Genomic DNA, 21,019 nt, shown 5'->3' on the forward strand with positions numbered 1-21,019 from the left:
GGCTAATATTTATTGAATACCTACTGTGTGCCAAGTAGTGCCAGAAATACAATAATGATCACAGCAGGAACATTCCCTGACCTTGTGGAGCTTACAGACTGGTGAGGTAGATTGCTACTAATGAAATAACATAAAATTGAATGCATAAGCACATCTGATATGTAGATATACAGATATCCAGAAGAAATAGGATTGAGTACAGGATTCAACAATAGTACCATAGACTACCAGAGTGCCGCTAGGTTTCTTGAAGAAGTGGCCTTTGCGCTGGTGTCTAAAGGATGAGTAGGATTTAACCAGGCCAAGAACTATTGGAGATAGGGGAGTATGAAAAGGAAAAGTTCTTTAGACAAACAGAAAAATAGGCATGATGATTCTGAGGTGTCAGGAAACGTAATGCATTTCAAGAACTGGGAGCAGGTGGCTGAAATACATTGATGGGCAGGGAGAGCACTGGGAGAGATGGTGCTCCAGAGACAGATATGAACTAGAACCTGAAGGGTTTTGCAGATCATGTGAAAGATTTTGGTCTCCCCACTTATTGTTGATTTGTTTGATTGATTAATTTACTGATTGCCTTTTATCCTCATACTGAATCCCATTTTCCCACACATACCCCATGGATAGATATTCTAATGTACCAAAGGAAACTTCACTTATTAGACTAATATTTATTGAGCACCTTCTATGAGCCACATACCACTCTAGGAATTGGGAGAATAGCAGTGAACCAAATAGATTTAAATCCCTTACAGAGCTTACATTTATAATGAGGAAAACAGAGAAATAATGACATAAATAAGTAAAACATGAGTTGGTTAGATGTTAGGTGCTAAGGAGAAAATGAAGCAGGGAATGGGAGCAGGAAGTGTAAGAAACATACTTTTGTGTTTGAATATACCCTTATTGGTATTAATTGTTGTTTTGTATGCATACATTTAAATTCATGTAAATGGCACTGTGATACAGATGGTGTTTAGCTTACTTTTTCTATTAAGAACCATGTTCTTAAGATCCATTCATGTAATTAGGAGTACATGTAATCTGTTGCTTCTTACTTTTGAAGGACACCCCATGTGTCCCATCACATTTTACATATCTGTACTCTCAATGATGGAAAACCAGATTGCCTCCAATTTCTTATTCTCAAGGGCAAAGTTAAGCCATGGATCCATGGATTTTTGTATGTGTGTGTGTGTGTAGGGAGTGGGGGTGACAGTGGAAGAGAAGTGGGGTTGGTTTTGCATTTTGAAAAGATAACTCTGAATGCAATATGAAAATTGGAGTGGAGAGAGTCTAGACTACATGTAAGTAAGCGATTTAGGAGACTTATTGCAGCAATATAGGAAGAAATACTGCATCTTAAGTAGGTCGATGGTAACGGTGGAACTGAGGAGAAATGGAAGGATTCAAATGATGTTTAGAAAGTAACATTGATTGGCCTTGGTGATAGAACGGATATGGAGGTGAGGGAGAAGGAAGAGTCAGGAGTGATTCTTAGCATTCTAATTTAGGCAAATGAATGGATAAGGAGTTGTTCACTGAGATGGTGAACATTGGAACATGATCCTTTAAAGAGAAAGATTACATGGACCTAACGCTGATTAACATATAAAATTACATAGTGAAACATTCTTTACTATTCTATGCAGCAAAGATTCACTGAGTACATACTATATTCTATTTTTTTTTTTTTTTTGTGAGGAAGATCAGCCCTGAGCTAACATCCATGCTAATCCTCCTCTTTTTGCTGAGGAAGACCGGATCTGAGCTAACATCTATTGCCAGTCCTCCTCCTTTTCTTCCCCCAAAGCCCCAGTAGATAGTTGTATGTCGTAGTTGCACATCCTTCTAGTTGCTGTATGTGGTACGTGGCCTCAGTGTGGCCGGAGAAGCGGTATGTTGACGCACGCCCGGAATCCGAACCCGGGCCGCCAGTAGCGGAGCGCACGCACTTAACCGCTAAGCCACGAGGCCGGCCCAATACTATATTCTATTAACTGTACTAGGAGTTTAAAAGTCTGGTAGAGAGACAAAAAACTGACAACCAAAATATTATAATTCTATAATTACTGTGATGGACTATAAGGGGGCACAGGGCACAAAACATACTGAAGTCTGTTTGGCGATGAACAGAATTTCACCAGGGGACCCTGGAGGGGAGCAGAGGGAAATCCAAGCACAAAGCCATGGAGGTGTAGAAGAATGTAACCTTTTAGAGCAACTTCAAGGAATTTGTGTTTGCGGGGGGGGAATTAGTGGAGTGGAGGGATATGTGGCAGCCAGGGACCACAGGGCCAATCATTCTATGGCATATAAAAAACTTATGGAGAAGTTGATGGAAGCTATTTGAGCAGAGAAGTAACATGATTAGATTTGGGTATTAGATTACTCTAGCACCAAGAGAAAGGCCAGTAAGGACTCTACTGGTGTTCTCTGAGATGATGAGAACATGAACAATGGTGGGGACACTGGGAATAGACCAGGGGGCACACATTAGGGAGATGTTGTTTTGGAGGTAGAATTGGAAGGACTTGAAGATTACTTGAATGCTGCGGGGAATCAAGGATGACTCCTAGGTTTCTGGCTTGGGCCATTGTGTAAACAGCTACAATATTTACTGATATTGGGACTACAGGAGGGACAGAGTGGTGTAGTCAATTTAAAAGAATTTTACAGATGGAGGCTGTATATAGGTTCAGACCTAGGAACTAGATCTGAGTTGGGGATACAGATTTTAGAGGAGGCCAGTTGATTGGTGTATGTGCAGACTGAGAAGAAAGAGAATTAAGACTAACCAACTTTGTGAGGCCAGGCAGAGCAATACGTGTAATAAGCAAGGTGAAATGAGACAGAATGGTCAAAGATAAGAGGAGAGGAGAACCAGGAAGAGAGAGAGAGAGAGAAAGTTATATATAGCATAGGTATTCCAACATCTGTACCATTTTCTCTTAAATGTTTTTCATTGTGTGCTAGTTTATGAAATGTTTTCTAAAATGTTAGTTGTGCAAACATTCTCTAAAATATTACACTGGTTTACCTCTAGTTTCTCTTTTACATCGAAATTCAATTTATCTTTACACGTGATGGTCTACTTTTGACAAAGAATCCAGGATTATAGTGTTTGGATTTTATGGCATTGGTAAAGTTTTAAAATGTATATAAAGTGACTGCTCTATAAAATTTCCCCTTGTCTTGCAGTTTACACGCCCTTGTATTCTGCTTAACATAACCCTCCCATAATTTCCTTTACATTTTCTGCTCTCTTTGCATCTATTTTTCACATGTGAGCTGTTTCTTCTATAAAAAAAAAATATTGCAACATTTCTATTTTAAAATTTTACTCCCTTCTCCATCCTTTATACTAACTCGTAAATGTAGGGCAAATTTTCCAAGGTTTGGCAAGTCCCTAGATACTAATCGAATTATATTAACAATAATAATCCAAAGGTCATTGCTTTTTGAACATATTTCCTACAAAGACTTTTGTCCTTTGTCAAGTGCCTCTGCCTGTAATACTGAGGGTGGGCTGGACACCACTGTTTGTCTGTCCAGGATTTCAACCTTGTCTTTCTGTTTGAGAAATCTACCATTGTGCAAGCACTGTGAAAAGGAGGATCCACCTCCCACTGCAGAGGTAAGAAAGAAAACAGCACCCTGAACCATGGCAGCTATGGTGCAGTCATGTGATCTAATTTCAGTCAGTCAGAGTCTTCCTGAGGACTTTGAATCTGGAATGATTGACTTAAGACACAGAGAGAGCTAAGCATGGTATCTAGGGTGCAATGGCAGTGGTTCAGTGGTAGAGCCCAGTTTCCAGGGCTGGCAGTGCTAGTATTTGCCAGGAGTCAGAGACACTTAACAAAGTTCTTCCTTTGTATTAAACTTGCTTTCTATGAAAGCTGCACCACGTATTCCATCTCATTAGTGGTCAAATGTATCCCTGATGATTAGTGACATTTAGCATTTTTTCATATACCTATTAGTCATTTGTATGTATTCTTGGGAGAAATGTCTAAGTTCATAGACCATTTTTTAATTGGGTTATTAGGTTTTTGTTTTTGCTCTTGAGTTGCAGGAGTTCCTTATATATTTTGGAGATTGACCCCTTATTCAATACATGGTTGCAAATACTACCCCCAATTTGTAGATTGTCTTTTCACTCTGTTGATTGTTTCCTTTGCTGTGCAGAAGCTTTTAATTTGATGTAGTCTCACTTGTTTTTGTTCTACTCATGCCATCAACAGATTGCGTGATGCCCACCCACATTGGGGGGGGGGGGCTGTCTGCGTTACTTAAGTCATCGACTCAAATGCTAATCTTTTGTGGAAGCACCCTCACAGACACCCAGAAACAATGTTTAACCAGATATCTGAGCGTCCCATGGCCCAGTCAAGTTGACACATAAAATTAACCATCACATCTAGTATTGTTTTTGATGTTTTGAGGCTGTAGTTATTTCAATCCAAATATTTGTCCATGCGTGTATCCCTTTCAGACCATCCCTGCCAAGAGAACTCAAACTTAGTCCATGTTTGGCAACCCCAGCAACTACTTACCAATGCATTCAGTTTATTATTTCATCAGCCCCGGCTATTAGAAAGAATTTCTTAATATCAGGCCACAATCTTGGTTTCTTTATCTATTATTTGTGCTAGTTCCACTCCTTAAGGTCACAGAGAACGAGTCTCATTTCCCTACCATGTGCACTTCATCAGTCATTTAAATACAGTGCTCATGTTCTCCTATATCCCTGTCGTAAACGTCCAACACCAAGTTCATGGCAAATCCAAGACCCGCATTTGGACTTGCAATTCCTAGGCCTCAACTGCATGCTTGACAAACAATTCTGGCTTCCTCTAGGCCACAGTGGTTCCCTGCCAATGCCTTGATTCCCTAGAACGCTGCAACCCTTCACTGGCTATCCTCTGCATTTTAATACATGTTTAGAACTTATTTTTTGCTGCAAATTAGGACAGATTCTGTTCCAGTGTTGTTTGTCAGAAGATGTGATGGACATGGTGGTATGGTTTAGTTGACATCAAAGAGATCAGAACTTTCTAGAACACACAGATGCAGCCTGGGATGCAAACAACTCCATCAGACAATCACCCATCTCTGAACAGGGTGGTATTGTAGTTGTATTTAATTCCTTCAAGTGCACTGCCAACAATTCTTGTACTTGGAAGTGGATTGCTAGCATAAAAATGTTACGAATGACTCTTCTACAGCTTGAATCTGCCTTGCCTTAGCAGGGCCTGTCAAAGTCCATTCTCTCTCCAGCAACCTGGCCATCCCTTCCCCCCAGCAGCTTCCCTTCATAACCCAATTCTAGCTGCTCAACCTGCCATCTCAATATTTTCATGCTCATATTTAATGTATTTTGTTACCTTTGACAAGATCTTGATCAATATTTTGTTAGTTTGAGGCAGTGTAATCTACTTTCATTCACTCTTGGGAATGCTTCCCTACACTCCTATATGATTTCTACCTCTATTATTGTTTCTGAAAAGTAGATACCATTAGGATACATTTTTTCAATAATAGAGGAGTTACATAAAATATAAATGAAACATGAAAAGGAAAAACACTTTTTGAGTAACTGGAAACCCATGTTGGAGGAATATAAATAATTTTATTAAATAACATTTCTGAGTCCTATTCTGTAATAAGAAGTTATAGGAGTCTACCAGGAAGCAAGTGTGATCTCAAATTGTATATAATAGAATTAAATCAATAACAAGGATACCCAAGAATAGAAAATAATAAGCAACAAGAATACAGGGAATGTGATTAGTTGAGATGAGAATGAGCATTAACAGGGGATGGTTTAGAAATGAAGTAAAATTTTAAATTAAAAATAAAATGAGAAAAAATAATAAATGAAAATAAAGTAGATTTCTTTCTCTGTTAGCTCAATATCTTTGCATACTCAGAGACATTTTTATTCCCCCCGACAGCCTCCTAATTACTACTAAGAAGGCCTGCCTACATAAATGGATGAGAATTTGAAGATTAAAGAATTATAAAAGAGGAAAATGTCATATTTTCGGAACTACAAGGATATGATATAATTTATTAAATGATGAAGATAAAATATCAATTGAAATGATTAGTTTCATTTAGGCAAATGGGAAGTATGTAGGACCCATTTGCCAACAGGGCTGATTGCAATATACCACTGGGCTTATGTAATAACATAGAAAGTGTGGCAAATCAGTGTAAATTGTATCAGTTTTTGAGTAAAACATGCCAAACCACACAACTTTCGTTTCAACACACCACCAGTGAGCATGTCCATTTCTAAGACAGAGTTGCTTCTTATACCTGACAGAGAAGTCATTTTAGTTAAATTTCTGCTGTATTCAACAATGAGCCACTGCCTTGAGGGTACATTTGTAAATATCATCTCCATTATTCTCATTGTTGTTCCCTCTAGCTATACAGATGAAAAAAACTATTGAAATGTAACAGCCAAAACCAAGAAATAAGACCAACAGAAGTATAAAATGTAACATGTCCCAATAGGTGAGGATTTTTAGGATATACAGTATGAATATAGTAGAGAATCCACATAGGATTCTCAATTTTCAGCAGAAGTCAAAGGATAAACAAAGCAACAGAAAGAAAACAAATAATGTCAATGAGCTTTTGGTAGAAACAAAACACTTGAAAGATCAGTAAAAAGAAAATCTAAATTGTGAGAGAACGAAAATATGACAGGAGCTAAATATTAAAAATAAACAAAGAAACAAGGAGAGTACTAAAATGAAGGTTAGCACAAAGGTAGGACCATGAACATGAAGGGCAAATGTGATAATATAATGGGGCAAGAAAGCTACCCAGGGTAAAATAGCTTTAACTTCTAATTAATATATTTTGCTTCTAAGATGAGTATATATAACACTCTCTGAATGTGGACTTTTCATGAAAATAAACCAAGATAATGATGTATTATTTCCTCCCTAACTGTAAACATGGGCTTTGAGAAAGTGGTCTGCAGCTTCACTCCTTAAGATCCTTGGGGGTCAGGTAAGTGTCTCAAAAGGTAAAAAAAATCAACCTACTATTATGCTAAGATTAAAAAAAGAATGGATGAACTTGTAAATCTGCATTTTATTAATACATTAATTTTAAACAATTTGGTAATGCACCAAGAGTTTTGTAGATCAATTTTAAATCTAGCACATTCATTAGGTTGCTTTGCAAATATACAATGTACAGAATTTCTGACTAAAAAAAATGGCAAACATTATTGGGGCCAAAGAGAATGTAGTTTCCAACTTCATTATAATTGGAAACTATCTAGTCATTTTTCTTAAGTATATTTACATATGCTTAGATTGTTTTGGGCATATAAGAACACCAGGTTTCTTTGCATTTATAGAATGCATTTATAAATTAATTATTGAGCAATTTAATCAAGCGTTAATTTGAATACATATTATAGATAGCTTCTAGACAGAGGATAGTTAAAATATTTCATACCAAGAGATGCATCTCATTTGCTTGGCATTTTCAGGGAATGTGGTATTCTATTTGTCAATATTCTAGCCTTTCCCTTCATAAGTTCAAACTTTTAAATTTTAATCACCTTTGAAGGAAATCTTTCTCAAATATTACCTTTCTGCATATAACTTAACCTTTTCTGGATAGCTCAGGGTCATTACTAGGAAAATCAATAGCTGTGCTGCGTTGCAATCCTCTGCTGTCCTCTGGGAGATGGAAGAGTGCTCCCATTGTAACAAACGACCCCAGATGACTCCGTTTTTTTAATTTCTTCTGCATACTTTTTGTACTTTTCCCCTGTCCTCAGTCACTGTCAGGCTGTCAGTGTGCCTGCCTCCAGGAGTCTCCACCCGCCACCCCCTTACATAAACCATTGCACACATCACCTTCTAATTTACTGCTACATTTTACCATAAATGCGACTCTTAAATTGAGGGAAAATAGGGGAGGAGGGAGGAGAGAAGTTAAGGTTACCGAAGCTGCGAATATTATTTGAAAATGAGTATTCCTGGACATCCTTGAAGGTAGAAATGATAGGAGTGCTCTTTGTTGCAATGGGTTACACTTCAGTCCAAGTATAATAACACTTGCTTCACCTCCAGGGAAACCAGAAAGCTGCACCAAAAGATTTTTCTGGAATTTTTCTGGAGACAATTTACTCTCACCCTCAGAGAGTGGGAGCAGAAGATCAGAAATATCTAATCCTCTTGGAAATGATCCTGAAGGACCTGACCTGGAGAAACTTTTTTGTTCTTGTGGGTTAGCCCAGAGGAAAGAGATCCCTTTGGGAAATAACCCTCCAGTATCATCAGGTCACAGGGCCAAAAGACAGGTTTCTCTAGCCAAATGCATGCCCTTTGCTATAATATCCTCAGATATGGCATGGAGGTAGGGGAGAAAAGGAAACAAAACTCATTTGGAAATTTTAAATCCAGTTTTTTCCTTTCAGCTACTCATCATCATAAAGTTCCTCTCAGTTTAAGCTTCCTGTATATTGTTTAAAACTTTTCACTTATTGACTCCTTATATTGTGTTAAGTATTTGTTACCATCAGTATTCAAATTCAAAATAGGAAATTTTCAGATTTATCATCTTATCCATTAACTGCTTAGTGAAAGGAATCAAACTTTCATATATTATAAGAAAATTTAAAGCCACCTTAATGTAAAAAGAAAAAAAGAGAGAAGTGAGGGGAGTGTAGAAATCTTATTAGCAGTGTATAATTAATAATCTAATAAAATGTTATTTCCATTTCCTTTCCGTTAATTCTCCTAAGAATAAAAGAATACTAAACAAACTCGTGCTCCCTTACAGTTTATTGAAAACCAGCCAGAAAATGTTAGTGAAATACCTAATAAATTCCAAGCATCACATGACCACGTTAATTACAATGCCGTTACATTTCTTTAGTGAGAGAACACACATTCTAGTTCCTTTGTTTTGAAATAACTTTCTGAATTTGCATATTTTCCAATCTATCCCAGGACCTTTCTATCTCTCCTATTGGTTTGGCCTCATTGCTTCTCTTCTCCAACTCTCCACTGACTTTCTGTACTACAGGTAGAGAAATCAAGAACATCTTTGTAATACTTTTGGAAAAAAATAAAGAGAGCATGAACAAACACAGGGGTTATAGGAAAGGGTAATTACCATTAGTCCAAGAAGTAGTTAGGTGGTACAGTCAATGGAACTTGGGTTGGGAGGGGAGTTAGTGGGAGATATGGTTTTGTTGACAATCTACTGGGTTTAGAGTTTGAGTAATTTGACATATGTACCATGAATTACTGTAGAGAAAACCAGACTGTGAGGAATGGCCATAGCAAGAGAAGAACTAAATTCTGGAGAAAGTGTTATAGTTTGTAGGGTACTGAGAGAGAAACTTGTATGAGAACTTAGAACAGGGACTCATGAGGTTAATCACGAGAATTAAGACAAGAACAAAATTATTACAATTACGATACAAGGTTAATCTAGGACAGGATTCTGAGGCCAAATTAATTCTGCAGCTCCAAACTATTGACCTAGAGTATTTGAATTAGGAAGTGGATGTGTCCCGGATGTGTCCCAGGGTCTCAGGCCAGGCTGAACTTTTATGCGGGGACTAAGGGGTTCCCATTGTTGGGTTTCAGGAAGGAACCTGGGCATTCATTCATTCATTCAACTCATATTCATTGAGTGCTTCCTAGTTGCCAGAGACCACTCTAAGCTCGAGAATTAGCAGTGATCCAAACAAATTTTCTGAAGTCTTTAAGTTTAAATTTAAGTGGGTGGATACTGACGATAACCAAACAAATGGACATAGAATATATGTTCAATTAAAGCAAGTACAATAAAGAAAAATAAATCAGAGGAAGAGGATGGAGAAGGTCAGCAGCTGCAATTTTGGATAAGGTTGTCAGGTAAGAGTTCTCAAAGTAAGAAAAAGGAACACGTGGTTATTTGGAACACAAGCAGTCGAGGAAAATGAAAAGACAAATGCTAGATTCCAGGTGGGTAGGAATGTGCTTGTTCTGTCCGAGGAACAGAAAAGAGGCCAGCACAGCTAATATATATAGGCTGAAGACAGTCTAAGTCAAACCTTCCATTTTGTTATAACTAGTAACTAGTATCAATTTGTGTTTTTACTAGTTCCTAAAAATTCACATTTGTAGAGTCTTTAATGGAAACAGTCCCATGCAGCCAAGCTATGTTGACCACTTGATCCTGGTTTTATCTGGTTGTTACGTACATAATCGGCCTGCAACAGATCTAAGAGAACTGTTTATTATATAAGGAGGGACTGACTGCTTCAGTATACTAAAATTTAATCTAGTGTTATAAATGATTTTCCATAATTGCCAGAGTTTCCAAGCCTCCCACAAGGAAGAGCTTTCATATGGTGTGAATCTTCTACAACATGATTTTTCTTAAAACACAGGCCAGCAGGGTAGTTTTGAGAACTGTTACTTCATAATTTTTAGTCAGAGAACTTAGTCTATCTGCCTACTTTGCAGCATGATCAATGGAGGCTTCAAGTTTCAGATATTGTTTTTGTGCACAGTCTGAATGAAAGATGCAGTTTATAAAAACAATTCATAAAGCCATGTATATCTATTGTAACTTTGCTGGAGATCAAGATTGATGTTCTGAAATAAAGGACTTACTTAGCAATAAAAATTAGGGCACTGTTTTTTCTATTTTTTATGATTTCTATTCCTCCTGAGAGAAATAACAGATACATGGTCAATTAGATTCTAGACTCCTCTGTCCCTCAGATCAGGAGTATAGAAGATACAAGGAAAGAATGTCTCAGGAAGTTTTATTTTTCAGATTTGAAATTCGGATACAAAAATGACTTTTGTAGAGTAGGATGTTAGGTTATAGTTTTCAAATTTTTGATGTATGAAACAAGTCTCTGAAAGGAGATAGGAACTACCTTTCTCCTTTGGAACTTTGACAGGAAGGGGACATTAGAGCACCACCGAGAAAACTGGGGTAAATAAAATTTCTCCTTTGGGAAGGTCTATATGTCTAAGACTAATGGTAAGAGCCACTGACCATCATTATGTCGATGTTACTTCAGAGAAATACGGACTCTCATGTAGAAGACTGTTGTATCAATTTATCAAGACTCTGTCATGTGCCTCCTATGGAATAAGTAAATTTACTGTCTTTGAAAGTCATGGAATTGTAAGATCCTGTGAATATATCTCAATATATATTCATAGCTGCAGCAATATACACATAAAAAATATGAAATGTTTATTATCAATATTGTTATCCATTTTTTTGCCCACTCAGAAAAACAACTCAGAGGATTTGAAGATATTCACCCAATCAGCAAAGGCAGGTAGGTTCTGCTTGTTGAAGCAGTGGAGAGAAATATAAGTAACATTTTTTAAGTCATGTATTTTTTTCTTCTCACTAAATGAGGGGCATGATATCTTTTTTCAAGTAAAGTCTCAATTTGTTTCAGATAAAAATTTATAGGTGATGTGTACAGGAGTTAGAAAATCATTGCAATTAAAGACATGAGCTTGAGGGAAAGGAATTAAACCCTGAATATCACAGTTTTGGAAACCAAGGCTTTACGTAATATTATTATGGGTTGTGAGAGAGTTGAAGAAGTCAGTCCCACGCCCATGAATATTGGGTTTATTTTAATAATATACTTCCAGAAGGTTGTTTCTGTTCCTTTCAGCTACAACTGAACAAAAATGTGTAGAACTAACAGTAAACTGGCTAATGTTGTACTTTAGGAAATAGCAAACAAGTCATTTTATTTTCCTTGACTTTAATCTTTAAGTTATAATTTATATGATAATATTAAATTAGTTAATTAATTGCTTGGTCCATTCCTTCTAGTTTCTTTTGGGAGGAAAAAGTCCTTAGAACTAGGCATTTGTATTACATATTATGGAAAAGGCTGGGCTTATTACAAAAGTCGCAAACCAAAGGGGAATTTTGTCACATTTTAATGCACAATAACACTTCCAGTCTTAGTGCCTTACACAGGAGCAAAGCAGCATACAAAATTCATACACTCAGTCAACAGCTCTGAACACAAATTGAATCACTTACAAAAAAACAACTGGCATTATAAGATCTCAAAGGGGTGTAAAACTTTACTAAGTGTGTTTTTCCTCTACTGGTCAAACATTTAGTGAGCTTTATGTGGAAATGTCTAGTGTTCCTAAAATGAACACCCAAATGCATGGCTTAGAATCTTCCACAGTAGGAATATTGCCAAAAGAAAGAAAAAGAAGCAAGTATCAAAAGAAAAAAATGTTACAATCTGGATATGTAATAACAGCTGGATCCTTTTAACTGCAAGCTCTAAGAATCTACTGTTGTCTTAGAGGTTATAACTTACATAGTAAAAATTTTCTATTGTAATAGGGTATAAGGGAAAGGGAAAAAAGAGAAATTTTATCTCATTTTGGTCTCCTGGAATAACAACAATCTTAGCATCAATTTAAGTATTGATCTGCCCTTCAGGAAACATTATCTACATTTCAGTGGGTAGAAACTTGCACTGATAGAAGAATGGTTTTTCTCAAGACTATTTATAGTACCAATAATGATTTTTCTTAGGATGGAGTATCTCTTTATGACTCAATGCTATCTTGATTAAGAACAGAGATTCAAAATTTCAATAATAAACACATGGAGGTCATGCTAAAAAAAAACAACTGATGTTGATTTTAGTAAAATGAAATAGGGTTATGTTAAATTTGTCATATCTTTTCTTTCATCATAGGAGTGCTTGACTTATTTTCCTAGAATATTACTTGGGGTTAATACTTAAATTTTTGGGCTGGCCCCATGGCTTAGCGGTTAAGTGCGTGCTCTCCACTGCTGGCAGCCCGGGTTAGGATCCCGGGCGCGCACTGACGCACCGCTTTTCCGGCCATGCTGAGGCCGTGTCCCACATACAGCAACTAGAAGGATATGCAACTATGACATACAACTATCTACTGGGGCTTTGGGGGAAAAAATAAATAAATAAATAAAATTATAAAAAAAAAATACTTAAATTTTTATAGAATTTTATGTTCTACACCAGGAAGGACAGCAGTCTTTTTTGTGCAGATGGGAGAAAACTTGAATTTCACAGTCCTTGTTGTAAAATTGTTTAAGAAACTAGGTGAGGGCCGGCCCGGTGGCGCAAGAGGTTAAGTGTGTGCGCTCCGCTGTGGTGGCCCAGGGTTTGCCGGTTAGGATCCCAGGCGCGCACTGACGCACTGCTTGTCAAGCCATGCTGTGGCAGCGTCCCATATAAAGCGGAGGAAGGTAGGCATGGATGTTAGCCCAGAGCCAGTCTTCCTCAGCAAAAAGAGGAGGATTGGCAGATGTTAGCTCAGGGTCAATCTTCCTCACAAAAATAAAAAAAGAAAAGAAATTAGGTGAGCTGCTTGCAGCAGGCTGAAGTCCATACATAATAAGGTAAATGATTATGAGGAACCACAGCATTAAGGTGAAAGTGAGTGCCACATTCGCACTATATTCTGTCAGATGCCCAAATAATTTGCTGGTCTTAATTTGGTCTTCTTAAAAATCCAGGCAATATTACAATTGAGCTTATGCCCATTCAAAGGAAATATTTACCCTTAAGATCAATAGCTTCTTCAATAGATAGAAAAATAGCTTTCTTTCAATTTAAAAGCACAACATCAAAATACAGTAGGGTATGTTAAACAGAGTGCTGCTCTGGAACGTGACTGTGGATGATGTCAGCAGATGGATTAAATGAAATGAGAATCCAGGCATAGCTCAGCGGACATGGGGTTAGTTAATGACGAGGCAGACAACTAGTGTGAGTGGTCAGTGAAATCATGAATGTAACATTCCAGACAACCGGAAGAAGTAGGTCAGGCAGGATTCACTGCTTTAGAGCCCTGGGTTATTCAGCACTTTGGACAGTTCCCAAGGACACTACTTCCTTCCAGGTACGTGGATTACTTAACCTTTAGATTACCAGACCTACTCATTTAATTCTACCTTTTGGTGTCTCACTTATACCTGCATGTGACCTTAATTCCAAAGGAATTACCTGCATTCATCCAAAGAGCTCTGTGGTCTGTGTTTCACATGAAGCCTACACCTTCAGTCCTGACATGAAGGTTCACAGTGTCCTTTGTGTTACTTGAAGTTCTGTCAGGATCACCACTGGGCCTTGTTCTATTAACTTAATTTTAAACTTGACTGAATAGGAAAAGGTGAGGATGAGATCATGCAAGTCATGGGAAAGACTCTCTTTACCAATATCAGATGGTTCATCAGAACCAAGTCCTCTGGGTCATTTACATGCAAGGTGATCCAGCAGCTGTTGTATAGTAAACTGAAATAAGGTGCTTAGACTGGGTGAGGGGTTAGTGATGCAGAAAAAGTCTTTAAGAATGTGCTAAAATTTTGCCTAGGGACGTGTGGCATATCTGTAGATGGTAACTCAAGCACATTAGGGCCTTCCTTGCAGCCTCTGGTAAGTAATAGGATTGTTCAATTGGAGCAAGGACTTTGAGCCAATTTCTAAGAGGCAGAACTGCAATTAAAAACAGTCCATCTCGTTTCTAATCAAAGGACAAACTCCATTTTAGCTACCGATATTCACCAGGATTAAAATTAGAATTATTGACAATAAGACAAAAATGTATATGTATGAGAAATGCTTAAAAAAATATATTCTTCCTCATAACTGCTTTTCAGATGGGCGTTTCCTGTTCTGAAACTGAGTGGTGGGGGAGAAGCACAGGAATGCTAAAAGGCTGCTTTTCTCAATGATGAGCAGCTTAACTAGACATTTTATAGAGGACTTCCTTGATCTTTGCTAATAAAAAATGAACAGGTTCACAGTCTCTAAGAAGAAATACACCAAGTTGGGAAGCACTATGGGCAATAAGAAGCAGAGGCTATCTCCCTACCTCCAGTTGCATTAGCAGCTTTGATGTTCTGGTTTGTGGGTTGGAAGCAGTCTTAAGGACACCACATGGTTAACAGGTCTGTAACCTGAATGCTGAGAGTAACTCAATTTCTTCTTAATTTCTTTAGTGTATTCACAGATAACAGAGATGAATTTTCTTGCCTGGCTGAGGGTTCTAAAGACTACTGAGAAGGCATGAGAATGTTCTCGTAAGGAGGAGGGGAAGGGAGCTATGGCCAAAACACTGCAGAAGGGAGAGCATATAACAGACAAACTGGGATTTTATTAAAGAAACCTTATGAGAGATTGATATCATGAGAGTTTGACAAATATTAAAGCTCTCAGGTCTTTCTTTGTCTAGTTGAGTAGCACATGATTGTTACTCTATATATTCTGAAAGCACAAATAGCAGAAAAGGCATTCTTGAGGTTTCCTTGACAAATAACACATTAAGTGGTTGCCCCGACTCTAGTTTATGATCAATTTGAAGGAGTAGCAGTGATTTTTATTAGAATGTCAATTCTACTGTTACTTCAACTCTAACTGTAGGAAAATGTGAAGATCTTAAGATTTGAGAGGGTTCCCTAGGTGTCCACCCAGATGGTTATGTGACCTCAGAAAAGGGCTTCTTATTTATTTAAGTACCTAGTGTGTATTTGTAAACAATGGTATTGATTTCCCAAAGTCACAGATGTAAATCAGCCTTATCATTCAAGGATCAGCTCTCTGTATGCTGGGGCGATTAACAAGTTGGCACCAAATTTAGCAAACTAAACTCAATGCTGAAAAGATGTCTGAAGAAGATTCAGGACAACCCACCCTGGCTCACAAAACTTGGTTATGTTTCTATGCTTTCAGCATATTTTCCTCAAAATTTAACTGGAACTTAAAATTTAACCTAGGCTATAGTTTAAAATGTTGATATTAAATCTCATGACATCTAGTTTATCCCAAGAATACTGGAAATTTAACATGAACATTTGTTTTAATTTTTTCACCTTCTATACAGTTAAAACAGTCTTTATTTTTAAAGACAAAAAGAAAAGGTCACATTGTTAATCATACTACTCTTGTAATGCTCCTGTATGTTAAGCCACTGGTTCTTTGCTACATAAATAAGATATTTAAATAAAGTAATTAAATAAAATACATTATTATTGGCAGACAGGCAAACTAATAAATGCCACGAAATAATGTCACAAAGCCCATAGAAAAATATACTGCAAAATTTATTGTTTATTCACTCTGACTTCTTTGATATAATTATTTTCTATAATTTAAACAGTTATTTTTCATATATAATTTAAGGCAGCTTATATGATCAACACACCTTCTTTATTTAAAATATTTTCAATCAATCTCCACTATCATTTTTTTTTTTTGACAATATTAAGAAGAAACAACACTCATGTATGAAACTGTTTTCTTTTCCTGGGTAGTTTTGCCTATTTCCTATAAATGTGGCAATACAAAACTAAATGTCTCAGCCATAACTTAGGCATATGTCCCAGCCTAAATTGCCTTAGGAGTGTGAAGTAAAAGAAGAGATTTTAATACTTCTAACAACTTAAAAATACTGAGTTCTGTAGTCCACTTCACATCCACAGGTAAATGAAGGCGGAAGTGGAGTGCCAAACTGTTAACAAACCAGCTTGTTTGCTGATGGCAGATCCCAGACATTTGATGGGCTAAGGAGCAATGTGTATGTCATGAATTTTGTTTTCACTATCACTCATTATTAATTGCAGTTCAGTAAAACTAGATTCATCTTTGGACTTAAAAATAATACATATAAATATAGTTTATACATATAATAACTGAGAAGTAGGGATAAAAGTATTATTTTCAACTATTTTGTAGTTATATTATTTTAAAATTTCATTATACATACACAGGTATATAATTTCATTAGACAAACTATATGCATGTAGATGTTACGTAAGCATATAAATGCAATCATGTCAACATGTTATTTATTTATAATTTTCAATGCTATCATTCCCCTTTTACAGCTAAGACTACTGAGGTTCAGAGATGCTAACTGGGTTACTTAACATTTATAGCGGGTAAATAATAAAGCCAGGTTTGGAACTGAGGCAGATTCCGGCTCATATACAGTGCTCTTTCCACGGCAACATCCTTCCCACATTCAAGGTGTTAGTTTCATCTGTTGTTCATCTTTGACTCACAAGGAGTCTTGCTAATTGTGGTAGAGCTTTAGTGTTCACACACAGATCACATTTTCCTACTCTATCATTTTGTATGGAAGGCAAGGGAAGGCCAGCAAAGTGAAGTAACTGGAGAAAACCACACAGAGATACTGACGGGACTAGAACTCAAGCCCTGGGCTCTCTTAGATGCTACCTGAAGATGAAGATAATTTATCTGGAAGATTACAGCTTAGCCTTAGGAGGCAATCACAAGGATACTTCCGTGGGAATATACATATACATTTTTCTCGGCATCTTAAGAGTAGAACTAATCCAGAAGTATTTTAACCTTTCTTTAGGAAATACATTTCTAAAATGACCTTATTAAAGCTCTCAAACCAAAAACAGTAAGGTGGTGTCCTAATGCATTTCAATTAAAGGAGAAAAATGTGATGCAACAAGGAATAGATTAGCAGTCGAGTCATGCTTACCTTCATAAGTCCCACTTTCTAGGAGGGCACCACTTTTCTCCAATTCCATAAAATCTTCAACGGTGATGAAAATATAGTCCACTCCAGGGACCTCACCCTCCTTATGTGGCCTTGTGGTGCCTGAATAAGGAAAATTAGAAACAAAAGAAAGACTCTAAGTGATTTGTTGTTGAACTTTAGAAATACCACAATATTTCTGAATATTCAATAACACTTGTTTGTACATCCTGCGAGTTGGCAGTCTGCATTTGTCCTTCTGTTTGTTTGGAAACAGAAAATAGCAAGGGGTAATGACTAAAGTAAATATACAAAGCATTTTTCTTCATCAAGCTTATAAAGAGTTCATTGCCATGGAATGTGGCTGCATAGATTTTTCAGTGAAAAATGCAGACCATTGTGTCCTTTGTGAAGAGGTGGTTTGAACATTGGGACAGGAGTCTGCTGGCTCAGGAATTTACATATCTCACTTCCATGAATGGACCTCTATTGTTCTGGAGACTGCTTTGCTATGACATAAAATACAATGGAGAATAGAAATGTTAGCAAAATGTCAATTTATCTTTAAATTTTCATGATCTGCTCCTTTGGGGGTGGGGTGGGGTGGGGACTGTTGGTTTTCATTTGTTAAGTTTGCACCAAATAATAACACATTTGATTTAAAGGATCACAAAATCTTTACTATTACTTAAAAATAAAAAATTAAATAATAATGGAATTGAGTAATTATTATAATTGAGTTAGAATTATAATGCTAGTAAGATAGTTTCCTTCCTTCCTTCCTTCCTTTCTTTCTTCCTTCCTTCCTTCTTACTTCCTTCCTTATTGCCTTTAATTCTGACTGAACTGCGAGGTGACACACTCCCAGGGGTCTGCAGGGGTCCACCACTCCTGTTTCCTGCATCACCTGTAGAGTGAATGGAGCTTCTGTAGCCCAGGTGACAGGAGCATCTGCCTGTGGCTCAGTACAGCTCTACTGGAGAGCTCAGGCTCCAGACCCGCTGACCAGTTCATAAGGCGGGAACCAAAATGAGACGTATGAAAAGCTGTGGGCTTGTTTTCTGGTACACTTCCAGCCTTGAACACGCCTCAAGCTGCTTCTTTTCTTTTTCTATGCCACCTACTTAAGACATTTTGCATGTTCAGATTGGAATTCCCATAATGCATACACACAAATAGTATCCAGAAATATACAGAGGGCAAATATATTAGCAAGGTGATAGTACATGGGCAGGCTTCTTCACATTTACAATCTCCTCCATATTCTCTATAAACTAAACAAAAAGTATTTCGAATCCCTACATTTTATTTTCACTGTTTGAAATATTTATCAACTAGGCCATGAAAATAGCCAGTGAGTTCTCCTTGTGGTCTATTAGGATTAAATCCAGACTACAAATAAGAGGCATAAATTAATGTCAGAATATACAATGTGCTAGGAAAATTGATTTTTGGTAAAAATGAATAATTTGCATTGAAAACATTTTTTAAGATTTGAAGGCATTATTTTCTAAAATTAAATTTTATAACCCTTCTTTGGCGGTTGCAAAACAATTTTTTTCCATAATCATGGTTAATGACTTTCCTCTGAATTTATTTTATTTTATTTAAGTGAGCCACATTTTGCAATATTTCGTACTGCTTTCATGCTATAAAATATAAACCTCCCACACCTAGTATGCATAATGCTGTCAAATTAGTGTTTCAATAAGAACCTTAACTTTCAATATCCTGACTTTTATGTACTTAACCCTTGTGAATTAAAAGGGCATTAACATGGTTTTTGGCAATCAATTTGTTTTCCTGTTTATTTATAACACACTCTAATCATTAAGAAAAATCACATAACAAAGTTTCAATTTTCCTTCCTAATTTATCTGCATATTTCAGAAGCTGCACGCTTTGATCAATTAACTGCTTGCAGTGCATTAATGCACTCCGAGCACAACGTGAGCACAGGACTTGAGTGGAGTTGCTTGCCTGTACCAAATTCTAGTGAACGCGTTTGTGGTTGTGCTTTTCTTGGGAAGACATCGGTACTTTGGTTCACTGGGAGGTCTTCCATCTCCACCTTGCCCCTCAGGCCAATGTGACCGAGTTCCTGCCTCAGGGATGCAGACTCCTAGTGGCTGCATCAGTGTCACCTGTTGCTATTGACCTGCTTGATGCTGGCTGCCTGTTTGGACTGAGGGCTCACCTACCTCATTGCTGCTTGAAGAAGTTCTATACTACAGTCTCAAACTTCGCAGTTCCCATCTTTGACATCCATCTCACATCTCTTTTCTTATTCTTTTCTTTTTGCTAATTATAATCTCCAGTCTCTTGATCTCTCCTAATTTCCCTGATGTTCCCCAAATTTGGCTTCATTTGCCTCTCTAATTACTAAGGAACTGGGAACAACCTAGAATCTCTTCTTTCCTTTAGTTCACCTTCACTATTTCCTGACTCTTAATAAGCCACCAAGTTCACTATTGGCTATTTCATTCATAGACTGCAGTTGCTACAGCAAACCATGAATTTTCACTGACAAAGTACCCTACAAATTCAGGTTATCTAATGTCAGGCTGATTCTACCGACGCTTGGCAATCCTTTTATACATGTCTTCTTCCCTCTCTGTCACAATCCAACCATTTTCTAATACTCAACTGCTTTGACTTTCAGCAGAAGACATTAGTTCATTTTCTTTTTGGTAAAGTAAGAGATAATCTGAAGTCAAATTCCCTAAAGTTTCCTAATTTCTACTTCCTTTATCTGCATTATCTTTACCCTTAATTGGAATCATCCATCCATCTTGCTAAGACGAAACCCTTCTCCTCTGCCTTCTTTCAAACTTTCATTTTTATTTTTCATTAAAGTTACATATACAGATATTTTAAAGATTCCAACAATTCTACAAGGTTTGTTATGTTTTAAAAAAATCACCCCACCCCCCTAACACACACACCTTTCCCTTTATCCCAGAGGCAAATTCTTTCAATTCTTTTAGCTGATTCTTTTGCTTTACCTGCATATCTTTAAATAACTTATTTACAATGTCTCTTGTTTTTTTGCTTTAGTCATTATTTCTTGATTTCTTGGTAAAGAAAATGAAGATTTAACTCTTTTTTGCCCTCACTTCTACACATCACTTCCTCCTTCTTTCCTCCTCCCATTCTCCTAATAGAACAAACTTGTGTTTAGATTATCATCTGATGTTTACAGTAATAATACTATGTAAATCCATTCCCAACTGAACCTTGCAGTGTACTGACTAATTATACTTTCTTGTATAAGTTTTTGTTTACTCTAGATTTAATGTTTTCATTTCCAATTTTCCATATACTAATTGATAATTCAATTAATTAACTCTCCTTGTTGGATAAATCTCCTCTCAAAATATACAAGTGTATTAGATATTTCATCAAATTTATACTATTGAAATCTCTCCTGGAGCCTTCTGACCTGCTCCAATGTAGGGGATTCACTTCACCTC

The 21,019-nt window shown here is 36.9% G+C and overlaps 1 protein-coding gene across 1 annotated transcript in view; it reads right to left on the bottom strand.

The window, feature by feature from the left end:
• The window catches only part of MAGI2 (membrane associated guanylate kinase, WW and PDZ domain containing 2), a 978,709-nt gene that overhangs the window by 537,535 nt on the left and 420,155 nt on the right, over positions 1-21,019 (bottom strand). The window contains exon 3 of the mRNA XM_087434019.1: positions 17,550-17,669. Within this exon, the coding sequence (XP_087290145.1) occupies positions 17,550-17,669 (120 nt within the window). The remainder of the gene's footprint in view (positions 1-17,549; positions 17,670-21,019) is intronic.

The sequence above is a fragment of the Ceratotherium simum genome, chromosome 1, assembly GCF_057802395.1.
Source record: "Ceratotherium simum simum isolate JZ-2026a chromosome 1, ASM5780239v1, whole genome shotgun sequence".
Lineage (NCBI taxonomy): Eukaryota > Metazoa > Chordata > Mammalia > Perissodactyla > Rhinocerotidae > Ceratotherium > Ceratotherium simum.